The 24072-nt window shown below is 40.7% G+C and overlaps 2 protein-coding genes across 4 annotated transcripts; one reads left to right on the plus strand and one right to left on the minus strand.

Moving 5' to 3' along the window:
- Positions 1-121: 121 nt before the first annotated feature.
- Positions 122-10263, minus strand: trpc6b (transient receptor potential cation channel, subfamily C, member 6b). The gene is made up of 12 exons (XM_020088170.2): positions 9599-10263; positions 7530-8298; positions 7251-7436; positions 6996-7160; positions 5325-5541; positions 4581-4808; positions 3821-4085; positions 3475-3670; positions 2741-2947; positions 2451-2507; positions 1410-1485; positions 122-1326 (listed from the first exon to the last, which is right to left on the minus strand). The coding sequence occupies exons 1-12, from the start codon at positions 9619-9621 to the stop codon at positions 1187-1189; spliced, it is 2529 nt and encodes an 842-aa protein (XP_019943729.2). The 5' UTR covers positions 9622-10263; the 3' UTR covers positions 122-1186.
- An 835-nt stretch (positions 10264-11098) lies between these two features.
- Positions 11099-23981, plus strand: cep126 (centrosomal protein 126). 3 transcript variants are annotated; one of them, XR_011244475.1, is made up of 13 exons: positions 11099-11427; positions 12049-12168; positions 12927-13072; positions 13175-13286; positions 13437-13590; positions 14738-16592; positions 18200-18321; positions 18666-18735; positions 19054-19260; positions 19372-19436; positions 19533-19631; positions 20048-20199; positions 22350-23981. XR_011244475.1 is itself a non-coding variant. In XM_020088024.2 (11 exons), exons 1-11 carry the CDS (start codon positions 11393-11395, stop codon positions 19614-19616), a joined length of 2970 nt encoding a protein of 989 aa, XP_019943583.2. In that variant the 5' UTR covers positions 11100-11392; the 3' UTR covers positions 19617-20016. The 3 variants fall into 3 exon arrangements, 1 of the variants encoding a protein (XP_019943583.2); XR_011244476.1 differs by having other exon boundaries at positions 19533-19626; XM_020088024.2 differs by lacking the exons at positions 20048-20199; positions 22350-23981 and having other exon boundaries at positions 11100-11427; positions 19533-20016.
- Positions 23982-24072: the final 91 nt, after the last annotated feature.

Here is a 24072-nt window from a genome sequence, read left to right on the forward strand (position 1 = left end):
AAGTTAACGTCCTCAGTTCAGAATGATGTTTAATTATATATTTGTCAAATTCACATTCACAGCCTTCGACAAAGTGACGAACATCTTCTGTTGCATTTCTGAAAGATGTTGAGTCATAACTGAACCAAATCTAGTGATTTACATTTCTGTTATCCTGCTTAGATAACACATCAAGTTTGACAGTTGGAGTTAATCAGTGGAGTATGGATGTATGATGCACACGCAGGCCTTGGTCCTATCTCCTGCGTCAACACTTTAACAGTATCAGAGGGGATCCTCATGTCGTGGCCTACATAGTACTTGGATAACAGTTTCACACTCATATCTAAATGATGTGTTCTTCACAATGCTGTAATGGCCCAGTTCTCAGACGAGACTCTAATCTGTAAATGTGATGCTCGGTGACCACCGGCAGCTTTCAAATCATTGTGTAACCCAATCCCTCTGGCTCCCTCTTTGAAAATCAAATGTCTAATATTGCAGACACACGATAAACGCCGCTCAGGGACCCGGCTCGGGAGCTTTTACTCTCTGAGTCGATGTCTTGACAGGTCAGACTGTTCTCAGATGTGTGTCTTGCTTCACAGCGAGTTTCAGGGAGCACAACAAACATCTCATCTAATGATGTTAGGAGGCCATAAACCCTCTGTGCACCATGAGATGAAAACAATCATGATAGATTTTTAATTATATTCTTTGAATCAAACAAAGGGAATGTCCTGTGTAAAAACCACAGCTTGCAGATTGATTTTAAGGTTCCTCGGAAGATAAATGAGATTCACAGAGACCTCCGAGGTCCGTTACCTCCAACAATCTTTCATTTGTTTTTACGTTTCTCTCATTAAATGACACATCCAGACACATACATCTGTTTTATTTAAACTGATTTTTACCTTCTAATGCAACTCTCCCTTAAATTAAACTATACAAAGATGATATGTGTGCAGTCAGTAGTAGATATGAGGAAAACAGAACCTGTGCAGCAAGAAAAGAAGGTTCCATCAGTGCCACCATGTTGTTAACTGTACAGAGACAGGCAGAAAGAGAAGGTTTCCATATTTAACATACAGAATATCCACATCTGAGCATGAAGGCCTTTTGACCCTCCACTTCTCAATAATGAGATGAGTGCAGTGTGTCCAGTACTTGATATTTACATTATTTTTAAAGAAGCCAGTTTGTGCCTCTACTCTTCTTTCTGCTGAACACGCATGGTGTCTCCCAGTCGCCCGATGAGCTCAGCCAGCATCTCCATGTCGTGGCTCTGCCTCTCCAGCAGCTCGTAGCGGAGACTGGAGATGTCTTGCTTGATGTCTTTAAGCTCACCTGTGGGCCAGGTAGATAAAACGCATGATCACTTTGATTTTAAAATATATACCAAAAAAAGCAATGTATCCAGACAAACGAACCTTCTTTCACTTCGTCGTTGTCTTTATCCGTTTGTGCTTTTACGATGTATCTCTTGACGAGGCGGTTCATTATCTGCTGTAATAACAAATAGATTTGAGTTAGAGAAGCAGCCAATATGATCTGTGGCCATGATTGATTATACAGTGTTTTTATATTGCTGTTTATACCTGCTTTTGCTCTTTCACCTCTTTCTCAGGAGCTAATCAACACTTAATTTCCCTACGGGGATTAATAAAGTATTTCTGATTCTGATTCTGATGTATTTGACTGACTGATTATGTTGGCACATGTAAAGTGAACTCATATATTTGCTATTTCTTCTTTTTTATTTTATGCTGCAATCTTTTTCTATTTTTTAAAAATAATTTTCACTCTACATTCAACATTTATCCCAAATAAGATAAATATCCAACGTAGTACGATGTATCTTGTCACATGTCCATGTGTCTTTTACATCTGGTCACTCTGTCATTAAGTCCAGGCTGTCCTTCTCCACAGTTTATCTCCACATAGGATCTCTGGAGCGCAGCCTGAGTGACCATCAGGTTCCACCCAAGGTCGCTCTCCCCTGATTGCTTCCAAACTTCTTCATTTTAAGAATTATGGAGGTCACTGTGGCTCCTGGAAATCCTTCAGTGCCACAGAGCTTAATTTTAAGTCACTGAAGTTCAATTTCAAGTTTCATTGCAAAAACATATTTTTATGTGATAATTCAGTTTGTCCTTTTTAATAAATTCTACTTCTGTTTTCCCATCAGCTGTCACTGAGTTTAGATTTATGAAGGGAAAATACATTTAAGCAATTGTAGCATAAGGCTGCAACAGAGCAAAAATAGTGAAGGAGTCTGAATTATTTCTAAATGCACTGTAGGCCTATATACAGCAATTATCTGATTAGGTTTTTTAATTTGTCCTCTCGATATGAACTACTTTATTTTCTAGTATTACATTATCTCTTTTCATATATGTGAATGATAATTTATAGTCAGACCAGCAGCTCAGTTGAGATGAGTCAGCATCAGGAAACAGAAATGTCTTTACCTGGTGGTGAGACGGACAAATTGAAGCTTCCACACTCAGATCCTCCTGTTGCTTCAACTTAGATTAGAAAAAAACACAAAAGAGAAGAAGCACTGTTCATATCTATTTTAAAACTTAAACTGCAGCTTTTGAATGTGACACAAGGGGGCCCTGTAGATCCTTATCAAAGAATATACTGTAAGTAAACTTCACCAGGTGAATTTATGTCTTCTAAAATTACTTTACAGACAACAATATGGTTTTGGTCATTTCCTTGCTTGAGATATTTGTGTCAGCAGCTGAAGCCTCACCTTGTTAAGCTCCATCTCATCGTTTGAACTCTCTTTGTTTTTGCCCTGAGGTGCAGGACGGAGAAATCCTCTGATCCCCAGCAGAAGGGAGATGACAGACTTGGGGTTGGGTACGAGGTTGAAGGGCACGGGCAGCGTTACGCCGTGCTCAAAGTACGAGAACCAGAGTTTGGCTCGAGCAAACTTCCACTCGACATCAGCATCGTCCTGCATCAGCAGAGTAGATAGAGAATAAGAAGGTATGAAACATTTAATATTCAGGATGATTGTCTGTCTCCATTTTATTGTTGAGGTATTCTATTACATTATCCTCTATTCTATTCTGCTATACCATACTATTCTATTCTATAGTCAGTTTGCCTTTCTGATGTGCAGTGCAATACACCTGCATTTGCACATGCTCTCTTATCATATTAATTGTGATCATTTTAGTTCCAAGATTGTGGTGTTGCATGTTATTTACTATGTTATAGAATACATTTGCATTTCATGTACATGTACATTTTCATGTACATATAATGTATAATGTAACATAATTTTTGTAGCCAAGTTTCACATCTTTCACAACGTGACAGCTTTTACACAGATCAGCAGTAAATCACAACATTTTTTTAAATGAATGGAGTCCAAAACAAATATGATCATACAGCAAAATGTCCCTTACAACCACAGATAATACACAAGACACAAAAAATACATTTGCATTTGTGGAATTGTGGATGGATGCAGACTACCTGTATTTCTTGGAAGGAGCTGTTGAACATGGCGATGAGCATATTCAGCAGGACGATCACCATGATGATGTTGTACACCCCGTACAGAATGTAGCCAGTGTTCTCAATGAACTTATGGTCGATATTCAGGACCACTGACTTCACTTCTGACAAACCAAAGATGGCCCAGAATAAGGTTTTGAAGCTCTCCTCGAGCCTGGAGGAATGAAGAGATGACAATTAAATGAATGCAGTGCAACCGATGTGTTACTCTCATCTCAAATTGATTCACAACAGACTGTATCTACAGGCAAAATTTGTCTTTCTTTTTTTAGGTAAAAGTTTGATTGAAAACGCCCACACTCACGTTGTAAATGCATCGTTGTGCTTGGCTCCGAGGTAGTACGAGTACAGATTGAACATTCCCACCATGAAAGCCACAAACACTGTAATGAAGACCACCATGAACTTAAAGATGTCTTTCACTGTCCGTCCCAGAGAGATCTGCAGAGGCCCGAAGCTCTCGTTGGCCGGCAGAATGTACGCGATGCGAGAGAAGCTCAGCACAACTGCAATGGCATAGAGGCCTTCAGAAATGAGCTGCGGGTCTGAGGGCATCCAGTTGATTCGAGCTGAGAATAAAGCAAATGGTGTATGAGAGCAAACAGACACAGGTGAAAACATAACGTCTTTGGTGGGAGTCATTAGCCTAAAATCAATTATAGTAAAAAAAAAAAAGCAGCCTGCAGAGATACGTTGCAAAATTTGGTGAAATTTTTTCTCGGTGTTCATGAATTTTCATGCTCATCATCAAGAAGAAGTTTTAAAGTCACCATTGAATCATGCAAACTAATATCTGAGTACGAACCAGGGGAATCTCTTAAATAACTGGAATGACACTGGTCGAGCACAAAGATCCAAATGTCAAAAAGCAATATTTAAGAAAGTGGTTAGGAAAATTCCTCAATCTGGCCCTTTGCCCAAAATTTTGTGGACATCCTTTCTGTACTTTCTGCTGAGAAATAAATAAACAAACACATCCTCCTTTGCAGAGGAAACAACACTCAGAAAACTCACTATTGAATCATTGCTTTATGATTCTTGAATTCTCTGCTCCCCAGACTTACCCAGCTGGAAGTATTGTATGTCAGAGGGCAGGGTCATGTTGGACAGGTCAGTGTAGTGCTCGTCAACATAACACTGGGCAGAATATGCGTGCCAGAACGCCATTAACCTGGCAATGAAAGACGTCATGAATATGGCCAATATACTAAAGTCGAGAAGGTTCCAGGGTTCTGAGATGTACTCCCTGATATCCTGATTCCAAATATCTTTACATTCCTCCCAGATCTTCCCTGTAAGAAAAAGAAAAATACGATGAATAAGGATTTATCTGATCACACAATAATTACTGATGCTGTACACTGGCAAAGTGAATGTGTGTGTGTGTGTGTGTGTGTGTGTGTGTGTGTGTGTGTGTGTGTGTGTGTGTGTGTGTGTGTGTGACGCTCCAGAGTCTCCCCTGTGGAGCTAAGTGAGAGTGTCACCTTTGCCTTTTTCATCTTTGGAAAGTCATTACAAGTCAGATTTATTCTGGTGCACGTGGAATGCATAATTATCTACGTGGGCCATTTCATTAAAGATAGACGTTTGGGATTTATAACTCGTAATATCATTAAAACTGCATGCACAGCAAATTGATGCAACTGTGTCATAGCCGGACTTAAATCATGGGTGGAAGAGAAGAGCCAGCGTCAGAAACGTGAAGACATTAACATAATCTGGAAAAGATTCAAATTTATGAGGAAATGATCTGAGCTTGTAGCGACTGTAAGAATGGGAGAGAGGTGGATGGAAGGGAAACTCTTGACCTATGACCCAAGATATGATGAGAATCTCCATCCAGGTGAAGGGGGTGGTCTTCATACGAAACAGCTGCGATGGGTGGTCGTGGACGGTCATGTTGGGCAGCAGCGACGTTCCCTCGAAGCGGTCGGCGGCGTTAAGGACCAGCAGGCAGAGAAATATCATGAAGGAAGCAGCATGGGCCACAAACTTCAGAAAAGGTCCATGCATGAGTTTCCCCAACTGAGAGAAGTCAGGGCACACAGAAGAAGAAACTATTAAACTGCTGCAGGCTTTTGAAAATGTATTCAACACCTTTTCATGGTGAGAAATGAACCAACACATAAGGCCAAAACAGTAAACTCTGGTCTGAGAGGGTTTTCTGACAAAAATGCATTAATCTTGTTGATGAGAGCAAAAGAACTTAAGAAAAAGTCCACAAACCCACAGCTGTTACACAAAAACTACTGGACAGATTAACCACGAAACTTGGTTGAAGGATGTGGTATGTGTCGGGGGAGAACCTATTATTGGTGCAGATCCAGGAATTCTTTTGCACTTTCTTTAACATTCCGAGACAGGGTGTTGACATTTTCACCAATTTCCCAATAATTCCATGTCATGTGAAAAACGTTGACATATTTAGTGGATTGATATCTGTAAGTTGTGAAATTTAGTGCAGCTTGATTGGCTGAGGGGTAGAGTGGTCATCCTCAACCAGAAGGTCAGCAGCTCAATCCCCAGTCTTCCCCATCTGCATGCCAAAGGGTCCTTGGGCAAGATGCTAAACCCCAAATTGCCCCTCATAGAAAAAAAAGTGCCGCTCATAGATGCACTGTATGAATGTGTGTGAATGAGTGAATGGAAAACTGTACTGTGAAGCACTTTGAGTGGTCAGACTAGAAAAGCTCTATATAAATACAAACAAACCATTGAATTTAACCATTGAATTTTTTCATGGTGGAGATAAATGCCACTCATGGTTGTTGGTTTGTTGATTGCCCACAGTATTACATAAAAGCTAATGGATGGATTTCCACAAAAGGATGGGACATGGGCCAAGAAGGAATCCATTTATTTTTGCAGCCGATCTGGAAATAAATGTTCTCTCCCTATTTCTAACATTGGGACATAGTGCATTTTTGTTAGTCACCAATTTTCCAGGGAACAATTCATGGGTCTTTATGAAAAAAATCTGACGTATTTAGGGGGCTGCTTTCTATGCGTTTGAGAAATTTGGTGTGGATCCAAATAGAAATCCAGATCTAACACGTTTAAATGGGATCCTGTCACAGAATCTGCATCTGGGTCTAAATTAGTAAATCCTTTCAGCTGCTGTACGATAGCTAATAGGGTGAGGAACCTGTAACTATGTGTAGCTGAGATAATGTGGATTCAGTAGAGAATAGCTTTATATCTATGTCCAAATGGCTGTTGGGCCTTGGCGGAGGTATGCGCTCTACTGAATTCAATTTAAGTTGCCTTCTAAAGTTTTTGTTGCAAACATGTTGGCAGCATTTGTTGTTTTAAACGTTCAACAAACATGGAGCAGGATTGGAATCACGACAGCTGCAAATGCAATGTTTATGTCCTTATTTTGCGCTGATAAAGTGCAGTTTCAAATGTTTTATCTAAAAGAAAAGTCAAGAAAACAAAAAGTAGAATCTTGCTTTGCGTTTGACCGTGCAGGAACTAACCTTACTCGAAGGTGCTATCCAGTACATGAAGGCCAGGACAGGCAGCCCGACAGCTACACCGAGGACGAGCAGGATTTTAACCGCTGTGTTCTGCTGACGGAGTCCGGAAAAGTTCTCGTACCAGATGTAGAGGAGCTGCTGCTGGCAGTTCGGATGTGCTACAAACTGAACCATTGACAGAGAAAGCTTACATAAGCATTCAAGAACACGTGACATCTAAAACTACAGAATAAAGTGTGTTCCTCGCATGCTCACCTTTTTAACTTCATACTTGATTGCGAGTTTCAACCTGATGTGGTTTTGTCTGCCAAAGGTTTCATAGCTTTGACACGAGTCAGGGTCCCCGTTTAAGACGGCCTCCACCTCCTCTGTGCTTCGACACAAATCCAGGAGTCCGACGACAAAGTCTTTACACTGCATGGATAGTTTGATATAATCATTCTGCAACAGAGAGAGGCAAGATCTGTAGCATCTTGACATAGCCTGCAATGTTTTTATTCAATCTAACGTATCATCTGACAGAGCTGATCATACCTTGAACTCCTTCTCGATGTTTGCCAGAACAGCGAGCTCGTTGCTCAGCTCGAGGGCTGCCATCACAGGGTCCTCGTTAGAGAGCGACAGATACGCCGGACTGGCCAGACCTTTATATGCATTGATCCTGGATTGTGAATGGCTGAAAGCGTCGTGCCTCTGCTGCTCGCTGCAGGTTCTGCACTGACAGAAGTAGTCATGAGGCCGCTCTATACGGGCACCCTTCATCAGAAGTATGTGCACGATCTCATACTCATTGCACTGTGAAGCCAGGATGATGGGAGTGATGTCGTGAGAGAAGCGCGTGCCGTCCTCGTCATAGGCAAAGAAGTCGTCGTGTGACTCAGCCTGGCTCGGGCTGTTGGTGAGTTTCTGACTGTCTGCAAAGGCCTGGTGAGCCAGTATGGCCTCCACTATGCGGATGTAGCCTTTGCTGATGGCCAACAGCAAAGCATCACCTACTCTAGCGAGGTCTTTCTTCCTCAGCAGGAGCTTGGTCACCTCTAAATGCTCGTTGGCCACTGCCAGCTGCAATGCACTTTGGCCCATGTAGTTCACACAGTTGATGTTGAGAAGTGGAAGCTCCTCCAGCATCCGCCTCACTTCTGGAACGTTGCCGTATTCTGCAGCATCTAAGAAAAGTTCCTCTGTCATGGAGAGGAAGGAGGAGGACTGGGCACGAAAGAGGTAACCGGCTCCTCGTAGAGCAGGTCTTCGAGGTCTGGGCAGAGCCGGCCTCAGCATCATGGCTTCCCCTTCACTGCTCCATCTGGGGAAAGTATATTAGATGATATAATACCATTGTCATATGACTGCAAGTACAAATTATGTAGCTGTAAAATTCTAAATGTTACCTAAAATACTTAATTTTCACTCCAGCAGCTTCAGGATGAATATTAATTTCTCCCTAAGCAGACACATTAACTTTAATTAGTCTACTGGTTTAGATGCATGAGGATTGGCTCCATCTGCATATCCCAAAAGAAGGCCTCGGGATCATAAAGCAGTGAGTGGACAGCAATGTGCGATGGACAGCTGGTCTCAGCCGAATCATAACTCTCACAACATGTGTGACGCCTCCCACAGACTCATCATCTGCTCGCCTTCATTTCTTGGCCTGGCCCTGTTCATCCACTCAGCCTCTGCCCGATAGTCGGCAAAACGTGGAACATTACACAGCGATGCCATCCAGTGTTTAATCCTGGTAAATTTTAATTTACTGTGAATATGATGGTAACTCACTGCATTAGACTGTGATGATGATACTATATGACAGTGACTGTTTTGATGCAGGTTTGTGTCGTTGTCAAAACAAGTAAATCCACTTTCTGTTCAGTGTAATAGCATTTGAATAATGTGGTTATCTCAGAAGCTAATTGCTTCAGCAATGACAGATGACAATGTTCCTTCATTCAATCATAATTAGACCTAACAAGATTTTAAATAATTGAGCAAACTGGTGAGCACAGTATAGACACAAATACACACATGGCATGTTTGGCATCTATATCAGCTGAGACAAATTCGTTTTAAATTATATTCAAAGTGAGGCAATTCTGAATAAAAGTAGATTGCATGATCACCAATTTAAAAAACAAACATTTCTGTTATTTGAAATTACAAAGGTAGCTGGGTTTGTTTCTGATCTTCTTGGTAAAGACAACTTGGATGCGATGAATAAAGGTGGATTAATGTCTCATTGCTTTGGCAACAAAGCATCGCCCCTTTAAAGGTGCACTGTATGATTGATCAGATTGTTCTGCAATTAATTAGTCTTTGTGATATCAGCACACATGTAAACATATTCCACGTCCTCAACATGTGGAGCAGAAGACCTTAGTGTTTACATGTTGAGAAAGACAACAGAAGATTCAGAAACATGGGATTCTGCAGGATTAGACCCCTCTCACAGGCTGCTGGTGCTTTTCATGGGCCTAAAACTTTACCTTCAAAAGCCAAAAATAACACCCAACATTTCTCAAATGACCTCTGCAAGCAATTTTCATTCATTATCAGTGTGTATTATCAGATATTTCACATCAAAATCCAACAAGATAACATCCACTCACCTCAGAGAAAACTGCTCCACCATTAAGTTGTTCGAACCCAAAACTCAAACATCCACAAGCGTACAGCTGCACCTCGTGTCCACCAGCCTCACGGCGTCCTCTCTTCCACCGGTCACACTGACTCTCACCCCGAGACCTGAGCGACAGAGCTGCCTCCGCACGCCCACTGGGTGGTTTTAGAGCAGCTTTGAAGGTGTGTTTTGTAACATGGGATATTAGCATTTGTTGGGTACATTTGGTCCTTCTTTTAGAGATGATATATCTTAGTTTACTTAATTTTCTATAATTGTGCCCAGTGAGCCAAAAAAAGGCAAGATATTAAAACACTTTGTCAAACTAATGGAGGATTTAAGCACTGACCCAACTCACTGTGCCATAAATTCAAGCAGACTAAGGGATTATTGTCTTGTGAACTATTTGTGGTGATGGTCAGTGGTGCACAGGCTTCATGCAGCAACACTAATACTCTATATGATTGTTTAGGATTTATATGATAATTAAATACGGTGGGCTCTGTCCATATTGCATAAGCAATCTGGAAAAAAGCAGATTTTCCCAAATCCTCTTATCCTCACTATGCCACCAGATGTAACAGGTAATAATAACCTTTGTATTTTGTAAGAGGCATTGTCACAGAGCAGGTAAAAGCAACGCAAAAATAATATATCATGAGTATTCAAACTGTTTAAAATAAAGCTATAAGATAGAAATACTTAACTTTTGGAGGTTTCATCAATATGAGGGGGCTTAAAATATCTTTTATGTAGAAAAGCCATGAAATGTCTTATTTGGACTGTTTGTAAATGTTGCTTGTTTTTCATATTTCATATCATGTTATCTTTCTTATGTTTGTTTGTCTTGTTCTGCTCTTTGTTGTTTTGTAACCAAGATCTTTGTAACCTTGTTTAGATAAGTGCTATAGAAATAAAGCTTAATAAATAATAATAATACATTTTATTTAATGGCGCCTCTCACAGCACTCACGTTATGTAGGTTGGCCAAATGGAAAACGATCAGACTGAATATGTCAGTTTAAAAAGATGGGTTTTCAGACAGGATTTAAAAAAGGGAGAGAGCCACTGTTTTATTATTATTATATCAGGGGTGAAATATGTTTGAGCAGACATTTTTCCATATATCTTCCATACAGCCTATAATTAGGGTGTTTTTATAAATGAGACTATCCTATCATTCAGGCTGCAGTAGGACTAGGTTGTATGTCTTGTATAGAATTACATGCAGCAATAATACAAATATTATTATGTAAACGTTTCTGTTTGCTGCTTGTTTCTGTATTTGCATGTGATGTGACTTTTGTCGGTGCACGTGTTGTCGAATTGATGAAGTAGCTTTCTCAACCTGCACATGTTGTGTTTAAGTTGCATCACCTCGTTTATGAATTAGTGCTGTCCAGCGATTAAACAAATAACGAATGAATGAACTTCTCCGACTCTTCGCCATCTTTTCTGTTACTAAGCAACCAGCTGATGACACCGCCCGCTTCCTGTTTACACTGGTTACGTGACTTTACCATGATCACCAGTTCAACCAGATAGTGACGGAAAACACCGGCTGAGCTTTTCTCGCGTTTCCAATCGAGCGCAGAGACTTTGAGGGTCATCGGGAGAAGTTACCGAGAACGCACTTCCGTGTTGGTCTCCACGGTAAACATGGATGAATGAGTTAGCATCGTTAGCACGGAGCTCCGCCGACGTTAGCTTCAGAGGGACCCGAAGCTCGGAGCCTCACCGGCGGGCTGAAGCTGCCTGAGAGCCCGGCGTCAGCCAGCGGAGGATGAGGCTTCCTCACGACAACTTCTTCTACCACTCGTATCCTTCTAATGTTTTATTATAATAATAATGATATTTATAATAATGACTTTACTTTTTTTTTAGAGAGCAACGAATATTAAAACAGTTTCATGTAAAATAAGATGGATATAATAATACCCAGTGGGTAGATTCAATAAATTCTGAAGCAGAATAATAATATTAAATTGAGATTAAGATGGCATATACAGTTTATATAACCATTTGTTATTTATATACTTATTATAATATTTCAGATTTTTTTTCTTTCTTTAGTTTTCATTCTTATGATCCTATATCTATATGCATGCATACATTTATTTATATACTTTTTTTTATTCAACAGAAAACATAAATATTGTAAGATTCCTATAACTATGATTGACATCATACAAGCAAATTTAAAATTGTGAGAACTGGCATATAAATTAAATAAGAAAATGTACATAAAAATGATTCAAATACGACATTATAAAACAAAAAGAAAAGTGTGTTACATGTGTGAGAACAACTAAATTAACACGGGAATCACTATGATGATTAAACCTGTGACCGGCCTGTGCAATTCACAGTGATTCACTGAAGTGAAATGTTGCATTCAGGTAACACATTGAACTGTCTTCCTTAGCTGCTCTCTTCCAGAAATACAAGTTTCGGAGTTGCTGGCGACCTCCATGATGAGAAAAAACTTATGGCCGAGGAGCAGAAACTCTGCCGAGCCCGAGCTCGCAAGTTTTCCCTGGAGACCAAACGACGCAGGAAGTAAGTGGACGGACAATATGATAATGACGCATTGTAGTTTTTATTTTAGCACTATGCTGTCTGTACTCTGCAGACCAAACCTGAACTATCAGGATCAGCATCTTTCATTTCCTACTGGAGGCAGAAGCTGACTTGTTGGTGTAGAGTATGTACCTGACTCCTCAACGTGTAGCTTATGGCTTATGGCTTATGGTCCTGGTCTGCATGGGCTTAGGACCATAAGGGATAGATGAGATTTTTTCAGTCTAGGCCTGGAAATAGATCTTGAGCTGCAAAGTTCATCCTCATACAGACACTAAAAACAACTTTCCTTTTCAAGTGTGTGAGTTTCTAATGAATGAAGTCTTAGCTTGACGCTCTAAAGACTCTCCTCATTTTAATCCACAGGACAACTCTGGATCAAAACAATGATCAATTTCCAAGTTAACCACTGAGAAAACAACTAGTTTCACCCACTAAGAGCCTAGAAAATCAAAACCAATTAAAGTTGCATAGATACTAGGAAGCTACACTCATAGTAACATCTTCCCAAATATTAAAAATGTATAATACAAATATGAACTTTATTGACCCTGTAATGTCATTATTGACAGACTCTGTGGACCCAGCTGCGAGTGTTGGCTTTAAATTATTAATGAACACGTTCCAAACACATCTTAACAACCAGTTTCAGGTTTCTGTATCGAAAACATGGCCAGTCTAGACTTAATCAGTGCAATCGGCCTCAGGTGAATGCTCAGCTCTCTGTCATGGCGCAGGGCGCTGGAGGAAAGACAGAAGACGAGGGACGAGCAGGAGAAGCGGGAGAGGGAGAAGATCCTGCAGCAACGCAGAGAGAGAGTGCAGGATGCGACCGAGCGCTTCCAAAGAGGCCACCTGCCTCCTTCTCAAAGACGAAGACGAAGTCAGTCATGCGTCTTACATACGTCTCTTAGAAATGAGAAACATTGCACAGCAGTATTAACTCATTTCAGTTTGTTTTGTCTTTTCCTTCATGTGGTTTTAGCTTTTACAAGAGACGTTCCAAATATTGACGATTTCCTCAGTCAACTTCAAGGCCCTTTGAGTTGTTACACCCAGCAGTCGTCATACCTGTCCGGAAACTCCAACATTAACAGGTAAAGAAAAGGCAGAATAATATATGAAATATAACCCAATCACTGTTTTTTGGATTAAAAATGAATACATATATATATTTTATCTGTAGCTCTGTCTTATTGTTGGAGGATTCATACATTTTACCTACATTTTTCTGTTTTCTCTTAAAGAAGCTGCACTCCCTCTCCTCAATCCTCCCATAGCCACTCTCTTTTTGTTGTGGAGGCCCACACCAAAACATTTCTGGAGCAGAGGATGGCTTTCTCCAAGAACCTCGGAGAAAATGAGACGACACAAGAGAAGCAACAAAATCACAGTCCACAGGTTTGTCAGTGATTTCAATTTGACTTCAATCTTGAAACCAAATATTTTGCCGTTTTAAGGTGTTCTTACTCATTCCATTTTATACCTCCCTTTTGTAGTATCAGGGATGTTAATAATGCAAGATGCTGTTATGTCTCACACACATAAGGACCTGTAAATAGATCAAATACTGTTGCAAAAAGAATTTAGAAAGATAGAAGGGCATTTGTTGGTGCAATGTACCCAATCTAACATTCACATCTTTTTAATTTTTAAAAAGTAATATGAGCTTGATCTGTTGCTCTAAAACCAGCAGATCATTTTCTACACTTCTCATATCTTGTTGGAAACTATGCAGTTGATTTAGTTTTAAAAAAACTGGGCATCAGATATTAATTCATCCAATGTGGTGTGGTGTGTGTTTGAACATTTTCGCATAACTAGTTTATTTTTAATGTGAGATCTGGTTCTTTTTATATATTAACCTACACGATTAGTCCCCTAGGGTGCAGCAGTGTGACATGAGCTCTTTCCTGTATCAGAGGACTCACAAGCTTCAGCACCCTGCGCTTGTTTCAAACGAATGTACCTTATTTTGCTTCTTGTGTGTGTGGAACCCAAACCCCTCAACTTCGTATTGAACAATAACTTAGATGTCTGGACTAGATTGTCCACAGTATAATTTCTTCTTGTATCAAATCTATACTTCTCTCAACTGATGTGTGTTTAAACAACACATCCAACTCCTTTCCAAAGCTGTTGTACTGCCTCAGCTTTGTTAACAAAAGTAAAGTCCACCTTTAACGGCAGATACGATTTTAAATAATTAAAGTGTTGTAGGATCTCGTGTCCTTCAAGCAGACCAGAAGCCTAGCGTAGTTTTCTTGGTGTATTTACTTAGGTTGACCCCTGAACTTCAGCGATGTGTATGTATAAAGTATCTACATAGTCACCATTAATCACTTCTGCGAGCGTGATCAAATAATGTCTTGTCTTGTGGGTCCAATATGTTGTCAAATGGGCGATTTTGTGCTGGAAAAAACATTTGCACAGTTAATGTGGTATATAAAAGCAAACTCAAAAGCGTTCAAAAACTTGCCAGGACTCCTAAAGGTTAGGAAAAGGTAAATCATATTATCTTCTACTCTCTTCTGCCTCCATATTTCAGGACAGCCACGTGTCTGACAGCTGTAACTCCAGTAGGGACAGTTTGGAGAATGAGGACCACAACCATGGCGGAAATAATCTGTGGTGTTCCCACTTTTACTTACTTGACTCAGAAAAGCCGCGGCATGCATCAGACCGAACTTCATCAGCAATGCGGCTCCTGAATGGAAAATTCACCCAATCAGAAAAGCAGCAGGAGCCACAGCAGAAAAAGCCAAATGACTCAGAGGGTCCTAACAATAAGATGCACATTGCCAACGCTTCCTGGGGGTTCACATCTGAGCAGACGCAGAAAACGGAGACACAACCTGCAGTGAACAGCGACAATTTATCATCATCATGTGAAATTAGTAGCACTGACCCAGAGCACTTTGAGACCAACTCCACACGCAGCTATCCCAAAGACAACATTAATTTTACAGTTACGCTCGACAGCACAGCACTTGACTCATCATGTCCAAAACAAGAGGCTCTGTTGGATCTTAGACAGCAGCGAGTCCACGATGACAGACAGTTAATACATCCGTCAGCTACAGAGATTCTTCTGCCTGCCAAAAATGGCAACAGCAGAGAGATTTTGTTTGGGGCTCCCCTAAAGCCAAATATTTTCCTAAATGAAAGCAACACAGATAATTCCTCACAAGTGGGAACGCTTCAGCACATAGGAAAAGAAACCCAGCATCTTTCATCCCAAAAAGAGCCCAGCGCTTCCATTATTAACCTCAATGCCTTTTCAAACCTGGAGCCGACAACTGAGAAGCCCGTGCTGCAACATGCACGCCTGTCAGACATTCAGTCAGACACCCTCAAATGCTTCAAGCGTCCCGAGGAGGACGAAGAAAAGTTGCCTCTCTCAGTCGTCAGATTAATTAAAGGGATTCTTAAAAAGCCGTCCAGATACATGTCAACTGATGCTGCATGTGGGTACAGTTCAGGGCAAGGGATTTTTGCAGAACAAGTAGCTTTAGCGATCAAAGATAGTGTTGAATTGACCCGGGCAAAGACGAAGGATGTGAGGAGCAGTGCTATCAAAAAGAGGGTGCGTTGGTTTGATGAGGTTCACGAGGAAAAAGAGCAGATCAAATCGAAGTCTTCCATCCTCTCTCAGTCAAAGAAAAAACCAGAAGACCACAAGCAAAGTCTTACTACAGTCTCAGGGGCTTCCAAGCCTGGACCCAACGTGACCCCTGCAGCCTCCACTGGTTATCACTTTACAAAGCAAGCGTGGGCAGATGTTGGGGTTCAAGTCAGTTTATCCCAGGAAAGAGCAGACGAGGTCAAGGTGCTGCAGAGCGCCACCAGGTCCATTGGCCCCAAGGCCCCTTGGAGAGAGCTCCCTGCCCGAGCCAGAGCGGGTCCTGTTTCCTCACGGAGTAGAAAGGGCACCGTCATACGACCTCAATCTGCCACCGAGGTGAATCGGATTGCCAAAACCCAAGGGAGGATCATGGTGCCCCGCCCACCTCCCCGGATGGAAGCGGTGGAAGAGAAGATGGCGTATGTTACCAATACTCCATATGGCATGGATCACACATGTAGTGTCAACAGTAAACAAGCTGTGGCTGGAGAGCAGGCCCTGCACAAGGACGCCTCAGGAGGCTCACCGTACACACATCATGTAATCAGAACAGATTGCAGTGTTATGCACACAGCACTGCCCCCCTCGCACACATGCCCCGTCTCAGAGGGCAATGAGAAGAGCAAGCTCAGCTCAGGTCACCAGGAAACTCAGGGCTGCGGGAGAAGAAGAGGGACGGTGTCCAATGAAAGGGGCCTCTGTTTAGACTGCACTCCCACAGATGAGGAGATCTCACAGCTCTGGCACGGTGTCCGCAGCGCCTTAGTCATCAAGGACGGTAATGTATATTTTGGCTGACCGCCCCTCACGCTGCTCAGGCCTGGATTGCATGTTTGCAGAGATGTGTTATTTAAAGTTGCCCACAGTTTCTCTCAAACCTGTTTCTTGTAGGAAACAATGCCCTACAATCTACAATCTCAGCGACCCTTCGATCCTTATCTTCACACACAGTTTGATCTGATTGAGGCAGAATCTAGTCAATGAACTGTGGTGTTTTTGTGAGTCGCAAAGTTGTGTAGGAAACCAAGGACATCCATTTCCACCGAAACGTCATTTTTCATCATTTACCCATACGCTGTGTATTCTTTGACACCACTTTTTATGTTACACATTTGAATGACTGTTCTTTTTGCGTCGTTCATGTCTCGTATTTTGATATTGAAAATATCTCTCTGCTACATACTCACACACAGAAGAGAGGAAAGAAAGAGTAAGCCTCTAATATGTGGAAAAGTGGACTTAGTTGACCCTAAAACCTTCCTGCCTTACAATGGCCCCTTGTCTGCCTCGCCTCAAGCCCAGGCCAATAATCTGTCCCATGTTGCCATCAGCAGTGTCGGTGTTATCAGCTACAAGTGATGGCTCAAAACTGTATTTTCTTCCACAGCAGGACTGTTAAAAACTTACTTTTAGCAAATGTGCTCCTGCAACTTTCATTTAAGCTTGCACTGCTGAGCAGATCCAGGTTTAGCTTCACCATGGCAAACTATTGCTTTTTAAGTCAGAAACTATTCTACTTTGTTTTTTTGACATCTTTGTTTTGCAATGATTTTTCTCTTTCTTCACTTTGTTTGGAAAAATGCATTAGTTGTGACTGTTGTTTGAAACTGAGACAGAAGGTAGACAGAAGGTAGCGACGAGCCCATAGATCACTGGTGCAACAGCATGTCACAACTTGTTTTACTGCGTTTTATTGTTAGGCAACCTCTAGCAGCTGTAGTGAATATGACGGGAAGAAGTCAGGTGACGTCGTATAAAGAACAAGGAATCAGGAAGTCAGGGTGGAAGGATGTGTTGACAAAACACAGTAGATGCTTTTTGTTTCCTGTGGTTTTTTTTGTCGATGACGGCCTTCACCATTTGACAACATGACGTCTTCTAATCTTAACAATGCCTCATTTGAAATCAAACCTCTATCTTTTCCGAAACCAAACCAAATCGTCACTGTTCCAAAATCATAACTGCGTTTGTATTGTTGCAAACACGGTGACAAAGGTCTGTATACCTCCCACTGTCAGGGCTCCAACTTGGGAGAAGCTGTGCGGTCTCTCAGGTTACACGACTTGTAGACAACAACTACAAATAATAACTAAATCAAACTAGAATCAGTAGAGCGATACCTCCTCCAAGGCTCAATAGTCCCCTTAAATCCAATCAAGCTGCACCAAACTGCACAAAGGAATAATTTCCCTTAACTTTCCTCGTTTTCCATCAACATCCATGAATTGTTCTCTAGGAAATCAATGAAAATGTAAAAATAAAAAACAATGTTAAAGAAATGTTATGTATCAGGGCATGCACTCACCACTTTCTATTATCATTCATGTTGATGTAGTTCTGTTTTTCATGTTACTGTTTTGATTCTGACAAATGCTTTCCTCTCAGCAAAAGCCGTTCTTAGATGCAAGGCGCCGGAAAGTGGGCGGGCTGCGAGGAAACCCTGCTCGGAGCAGAGCAGACAGTCTCCTGGCTCAGGGAACAGGAGGCCTCCTCCTCAGCCCTTTCAGGTACATGCACGCAGTTGCCCTGTGGGTGGGGGGAGGGGGGTTTCAAATAATTGATCAGTGGAGGGCTGTGTTTGAACTTGTTGAATAAGTTCACAGTCCCTTTAATGTTGTCCTCAGTGTTGGTAAAACTGACGAGACAAACTATTCATAAGTCTCAAGACGAGATTTTCGGAGTTGATCTTCAGTAAAACTAAACACAAAATGTTTTGTTTACTTCTTGCTCTACCTGCTTTTGTGCATAATACTTATCAACCAGGATATTTTTCTCAGTACATTATAGACTTTGTGAATATTTTATATAAGATCGATCTAAGCCTTAAATGACTTGTGTTTATTTTGTACAGTCATCAAATCAGTCAACGGAGCCAGGCAGATTGTTTTCCAATCCGTGTGACGTGGCCTTGACTCATGAAGGTACTGTGTTCGGTGCAGATCAACATTTACGTTTCTGTTATAGATCAGACAAGCTTTTCTTTTTCTAAGAAACTGTCGTCTGTCTAGTTCAACTCATAAGACTTCGCTCTTGCGTGTTTTAAGTACCCAAACATTCATATAGATAATGTGAAAGTAAAATTATTTTTGGAGAGAGATCCAAATCTTCCAGATCTTAGAGTTTTTATCAGGAATAAAGACTACAGCACAGCCGTATTTTACATAGAGCAAAACTGCCAGTGTAAAGTGGAAGCAGGTGAGAATACCATGCCTTTGACGTGATTCTGTCTGTGCTCTCAGGAGTGGGGAGTGCAGCCCAGTTACACCTGGCTGAAGTACACGCTCCGGGCCGACTGGAAGAAAGAGATGTTGTAGCTGCCATGGAAACCGCCCAAACACAGAGTCCTGGAGCAATGCAGCAGCAGCAACACAAGAGCCTCACCACCATCTCCCTGGAGGAGCAGAAGATCCTCCTCTCGCTGGAAAAACTTAACCACCAGCTGCACTGTGAGTGCTCTGTAAATGTTGTTTGCGTTTAAGTCAGAGCTGATCGACCGCAGTGTTGTCCTGTTGTCATTTCAACGCATGGTAACCTCCCCAGCCTCTTTCTATTTGTAGGTGTGAAGAAACACGCTGGGAGCAACTCTGGCATGCAAGGCCTCATGCTTATGGATGCAGCCTCTGTGAGTGGGAATATCTAAGGTGTTCACTGCTTCCCTCAGGGTATATGGTGATTTCTGAGCGTGTTTTAATTCTTTATTTTCTTCTGCTGTTTTCAGACTAGGGAAATGAAAGTGACAAACCGCCACAAGCTCCGTGCACCCTCGGCTAACAACCACGCTCGGAACCTGAAGAAATCCTGAATGAAAGCATGTTAGGTTCAGAGCATTCTTCACTCCCATCAGTGCATTACTCCCTGAGTCAAGCACTTTATTGCCTTGTAAAATAGATGTAGCCTCTTTTAAAAATGAAAGTGCCTTCTGGAGTATCTGCTAAGATATAAAACACAGTGGACTGTAGATAATTAAAGTAAAATAAGACCAAAGTAAAATATAAAGTTTGTGTGCCTGAAATTATTGTATTTTCCATCTGCTTAGGCAAGAATTCAAATTCAAAGTGCCTACACATGAAACTATTAATTTATTTTTATTTTTTTTTTAGAAGTATTTGTTAGATCTATAATTTGAGAGAATCTATTTAAGGACCTTAATTGATGTGAACAAGGTTGTTGTGGATACACTGATAAACTGACTGAGTGCAGTGTGTGTGTGTGTGCGTGTCATTATTTCCTCAGCTATGCAAAGCACAGTCAATAAATCGACCCAGGACCGGAAAGGGTTTATAAAAAGAAGTGTTGCGACAGCGAAGGTGTGTTTGTCTTTCCCGACGGCTGCAGAAAGGACGATTATGTCTTGTGCACTAGACTCAACCTACTGGCTCAACAAGGTGAGCCTCTGCCACACGGCCTCCAGTCCTCTGTCGCAGCTGCAGCTACACTAAACTTTACTATTGCTTCGCTAGATACGACTATTTAATTTGAATTGTCTACTGCTAATTTGTAAAATAAGATATGTATTAGTCCAAGGCTTCGCTCTCCCTTGCCAAAAAAAAGAGAAGGTTCATCTGGGGGGAAAAATAGCTGCAGGGATTATTGATGTGAGTTCAGTCGCCCCTCCTTTACCTGCATGTCTGGTTTTGCCCTTCAGTCCGCCTGCTGGAACTTGCTAGAGGTGGAGGAAGCCAAGGCTCATTTAAAGTGTCAGGTTTCCGACAGTAATGAAACTCTTTGTGGTTTAACTGCAGATTTCTGCTTCTGATGCATATGATGCATTATTCTTTCCTGAACGTTTAACAACAGAGATTCAAACAATGGTGTAACTCCGGAACTAGTTGCCATGATAAGAAATAGAGTTTTGCATCATCTCCTTTTTATCGTCAGTTAAAACCAGAGCAGGGAAATACATTTATTCAGGTTTGATGATGCAGCAGCAGAAGAGGACAAGTTGTGTGTAAAAACAATCATGACACAAATTAATGGAAAGAAAAAAACACTGACATTAGATCTAAATAGTAAAATGTTGGGTTATGTTATTAAATTAAACGCATATTCAGGAAACAACTAAACAACTGACTGTCTTAACCTGAATGTACTGTATTTTTGTTAAGAACAATTTTAACTAAGAAAAAAAATCATTTTCAATAGTTTGACCCCTTTATTTTAATCTGAATGGATACATAAGAATGCACAAGTATAAATAAAGAATACTTTAAAATCTTTTACCAAACTTTAGCTCAGAATTCTACCGCTCTGAAATCTGAAATCCCTCCGTCCGACTGTAGCTAATGTACCGAGTCATCATAAGCACACAATGCTGAGCTTAATGACATTTAAGCCTTTTCACCAGAACAACACCCAGAAACTCGACAAGAAAGGGCAAGAGTGCTGAAAATAAGCTAAGACTTTTTCCACAGACGCAAGTTCGAGCTTGTATTTTGGGGTCTGCTGTGAAGCTCAAATTCTCAAGTATTTTGTCATGTTTTTTGGTCACTGTTCATCTAACATGAGGTGAATGACAGTTTGGTCTGGCTCGACTGAATAATCTCTTGGATGCATGTAAAAAAGAGCAATTAACTGTTCAACAATACCAAAGGCTAAGTCTTGATGCAACTGTTCTCGTTTACTTTTGTCTTGTTAACTTTTTCTACCTGTTATTTAGTTTTATGCATTTCACCTCAACTTTCTTGCAGTTTATTATAGGCTATATTATCGAAACTTAATTTAAGACCTAAATGATTTGTGTTTTGTTTTGTGCAGCCAACAAAAACCACAGTCAGTCAGAGCGTTCCCCTGAACATACGATATGCAGTGAACACAGCACCTTCACAGATAAAGGTGCTGTGTTCACTGCATATCTACATATATTTAGGCTTTAGTTACAATTCTGACTAATATATAATTTCTTTAAGAAACTGTTCCTTGTCAAGTTGAAAATGTATGAACATATTGTATAATCAACTGACTGCAAAGATATGCACGCCCCACATGTGTAACAGGGTAAAGTTGTTGATTTGAATCATGGAACTGAACATTGCATATGATAAAAACACTATAACGTGCAGATATCTTTCATATGTATTATATTTGATGGCATACACTTAATTCTTGAGGTCCTAGTTAAGGTTACTGGTGAGATGTGAGTTGTGGTTATAGGTTAAGCTTCGGGTAAGGCTTGAATTGGCCATGGTTGATTAAGTCAGGTTAGGGGTGAGGTTTTGTTCATAGACTGTATGAAAGTAAAATCAAAGTCCTGATAAGGATAGCAGCTCAAACTCAGTGTGTGTGTGTGTGTGTGTGTGTGTGTGTGTGTGTGTGTGTGTAAAGAAAGTTCACATGGGTTTATTATGAAATACACCTATGTAGTAATCATTATAGTCTGTAGGGGGCACTGCCTACACTGTACGTCACTGTGTCCTATAATAACACCAGAGCAACATGTTTGAAACAAGGATAGTAGTTGCAGCCCGGCAGGTTTTCAGCCGTTCAGACTGATTGGAGGAAATAAACCCCAGTTAATGGTTTCTGTTGATTTCTGCAGGTCGTCCAATCAAACTCCACTGAGGATAAGGAGGATGGAGCAGGATGAAGGGCTGTGTTCTGCTGAGTGGGTGGTCTCCTCAGGGAGACACTGCAGTCCATCTCCTTTAATGTGTCTGACTGCATTACAATGATGTGAAAATGAGCACTTCCACCCAAATAATGGAGACGTCCTGACTGGCATCATGTGTGCACGTAATGTTTCATTCATACAACAAAAAGTAGTTCAATATTAAGAGCTGCACTTACTTCAAAAAAGTTATCAGACTGAATCATGAAAAATATTTAAAATATACACAAAGAAATAACTTTAAATCATGTAGGGCAAGGATACAGACATGTTATGATGTAATAAATAGAATAAAATATAGTGATGCCATAAAGTCTAACCTGTTGCATGCTCATCTAAGATATTCTAAAATGATATGTTAAATAAACACAACCTGAATAAATAAAAGCAAATGCACAAACTAAACTTGAGGCCTGTGTGTGTGAGTGGCAGAGCGAGGCTCTTTAATCTGTTCATCGGGGCTTTACAGTGTCTGTGGGCATTTAATAGGGCTTCATAATCATTCATTCAGGAGATGTATGGGAAAAAGGCTGGAAACAGAGCCTCTGTATCCAAAGAGACTGGATCTTGACAAAATGATTTCTCAATGGAAGAGGGGCCTCATTTGCATAACAATTGTGGGAACTGCATGGATCTACTTTTTCATGAGCACTGTAAAAAAAAGGGAGAGAAAATAGTTCCATTATTATGAGAGAAAGTGTGAGTTTGAATTACTGAGTTGTGAAAATGTATGTGGCACCATCATAACCTAAAGATAAACTATGTTCTGCTTGTTTTTCATATTTCAAAAGTTTTACATGTGCACTAAAAACCTTTTTAAAAACAAATAAAAAAATATAATTATATATTTTATATTAGAAGAATATAAACTAGAATGCCACACACCTCTGACAAGGCCTAAATAATCCTACATTATTCTGCAGTTTTTATGAGATGTAAAAGTAAAAAATTAAGTGCAGTTTGATTACCTTAATGAATTATTTGTCGTAAAAATTTGAAAAATTAAATACACACCTACATTTAATGGCTTCCATGTAATGCCCCATCCCTCCACCAAGTTTGGTGGAAATCTGTTAAGCAGTTTTTGTGTAATCCAGCAAATTCAGGCAAATAAACAAAAAGGTGAAAATGTAAACAAAAAGTAAGCACTAAACCTTTCTTTTGTAATTTCCCGTGTGACAATTATATAGCTGAATGAATTATAAAACTTGCTTGTGTATTGTATTTTTTGTTGTGTGTTTAAAACTCAGGCGCTTCTTGCATTTTGTGTTGCAAATGAGCCATAAATCATTGTTCCCCTGAGTGGGCTCTCCAGGGCCCAGCGGGGGTTCCTTGTCGTGTGCAAGCGGGCTGCCAAAAAAAATAAGGAAGACGAGAATTCAGCAATTAAGTGAAAGAATGAGTGTTGAAGATGCCCCATTATTAGATAAACAATAACAAAAGTCACAGTTGAAAAACCTGTGGCTTACACGGGATCACATCGAAAACTTTGCGTTTACATTTTTTTAAATCAAATGTGGCTGATGTTCAATAAATTAAAGTTGATGTTTTGACGTAAGCAGGGGAAATGTAAATGTTTGCGGGCCCATGGACCCTCCTGGGCCCCCGGGTTTACACTCACTGTACCTTTAAAGACTCTTGTCCCAATTAAAGC

This window comes from Paralichthys olivaceus, chromosome 11 (assembly GCF_024713975.1).
Source record: "Paralichthys olivaceus isolate ysfri-2021 chromosome 11, ASM2471397v2, whole genome shotgun sequence".
In the NCBI taxonomy this organism is placed as follows: Eukaryota; Metazoa; Chordata; class Actinopteri; order Pleuronectiformes; family Paralichthyidae; genus Paralichthys; species Paralichthys olivaceus.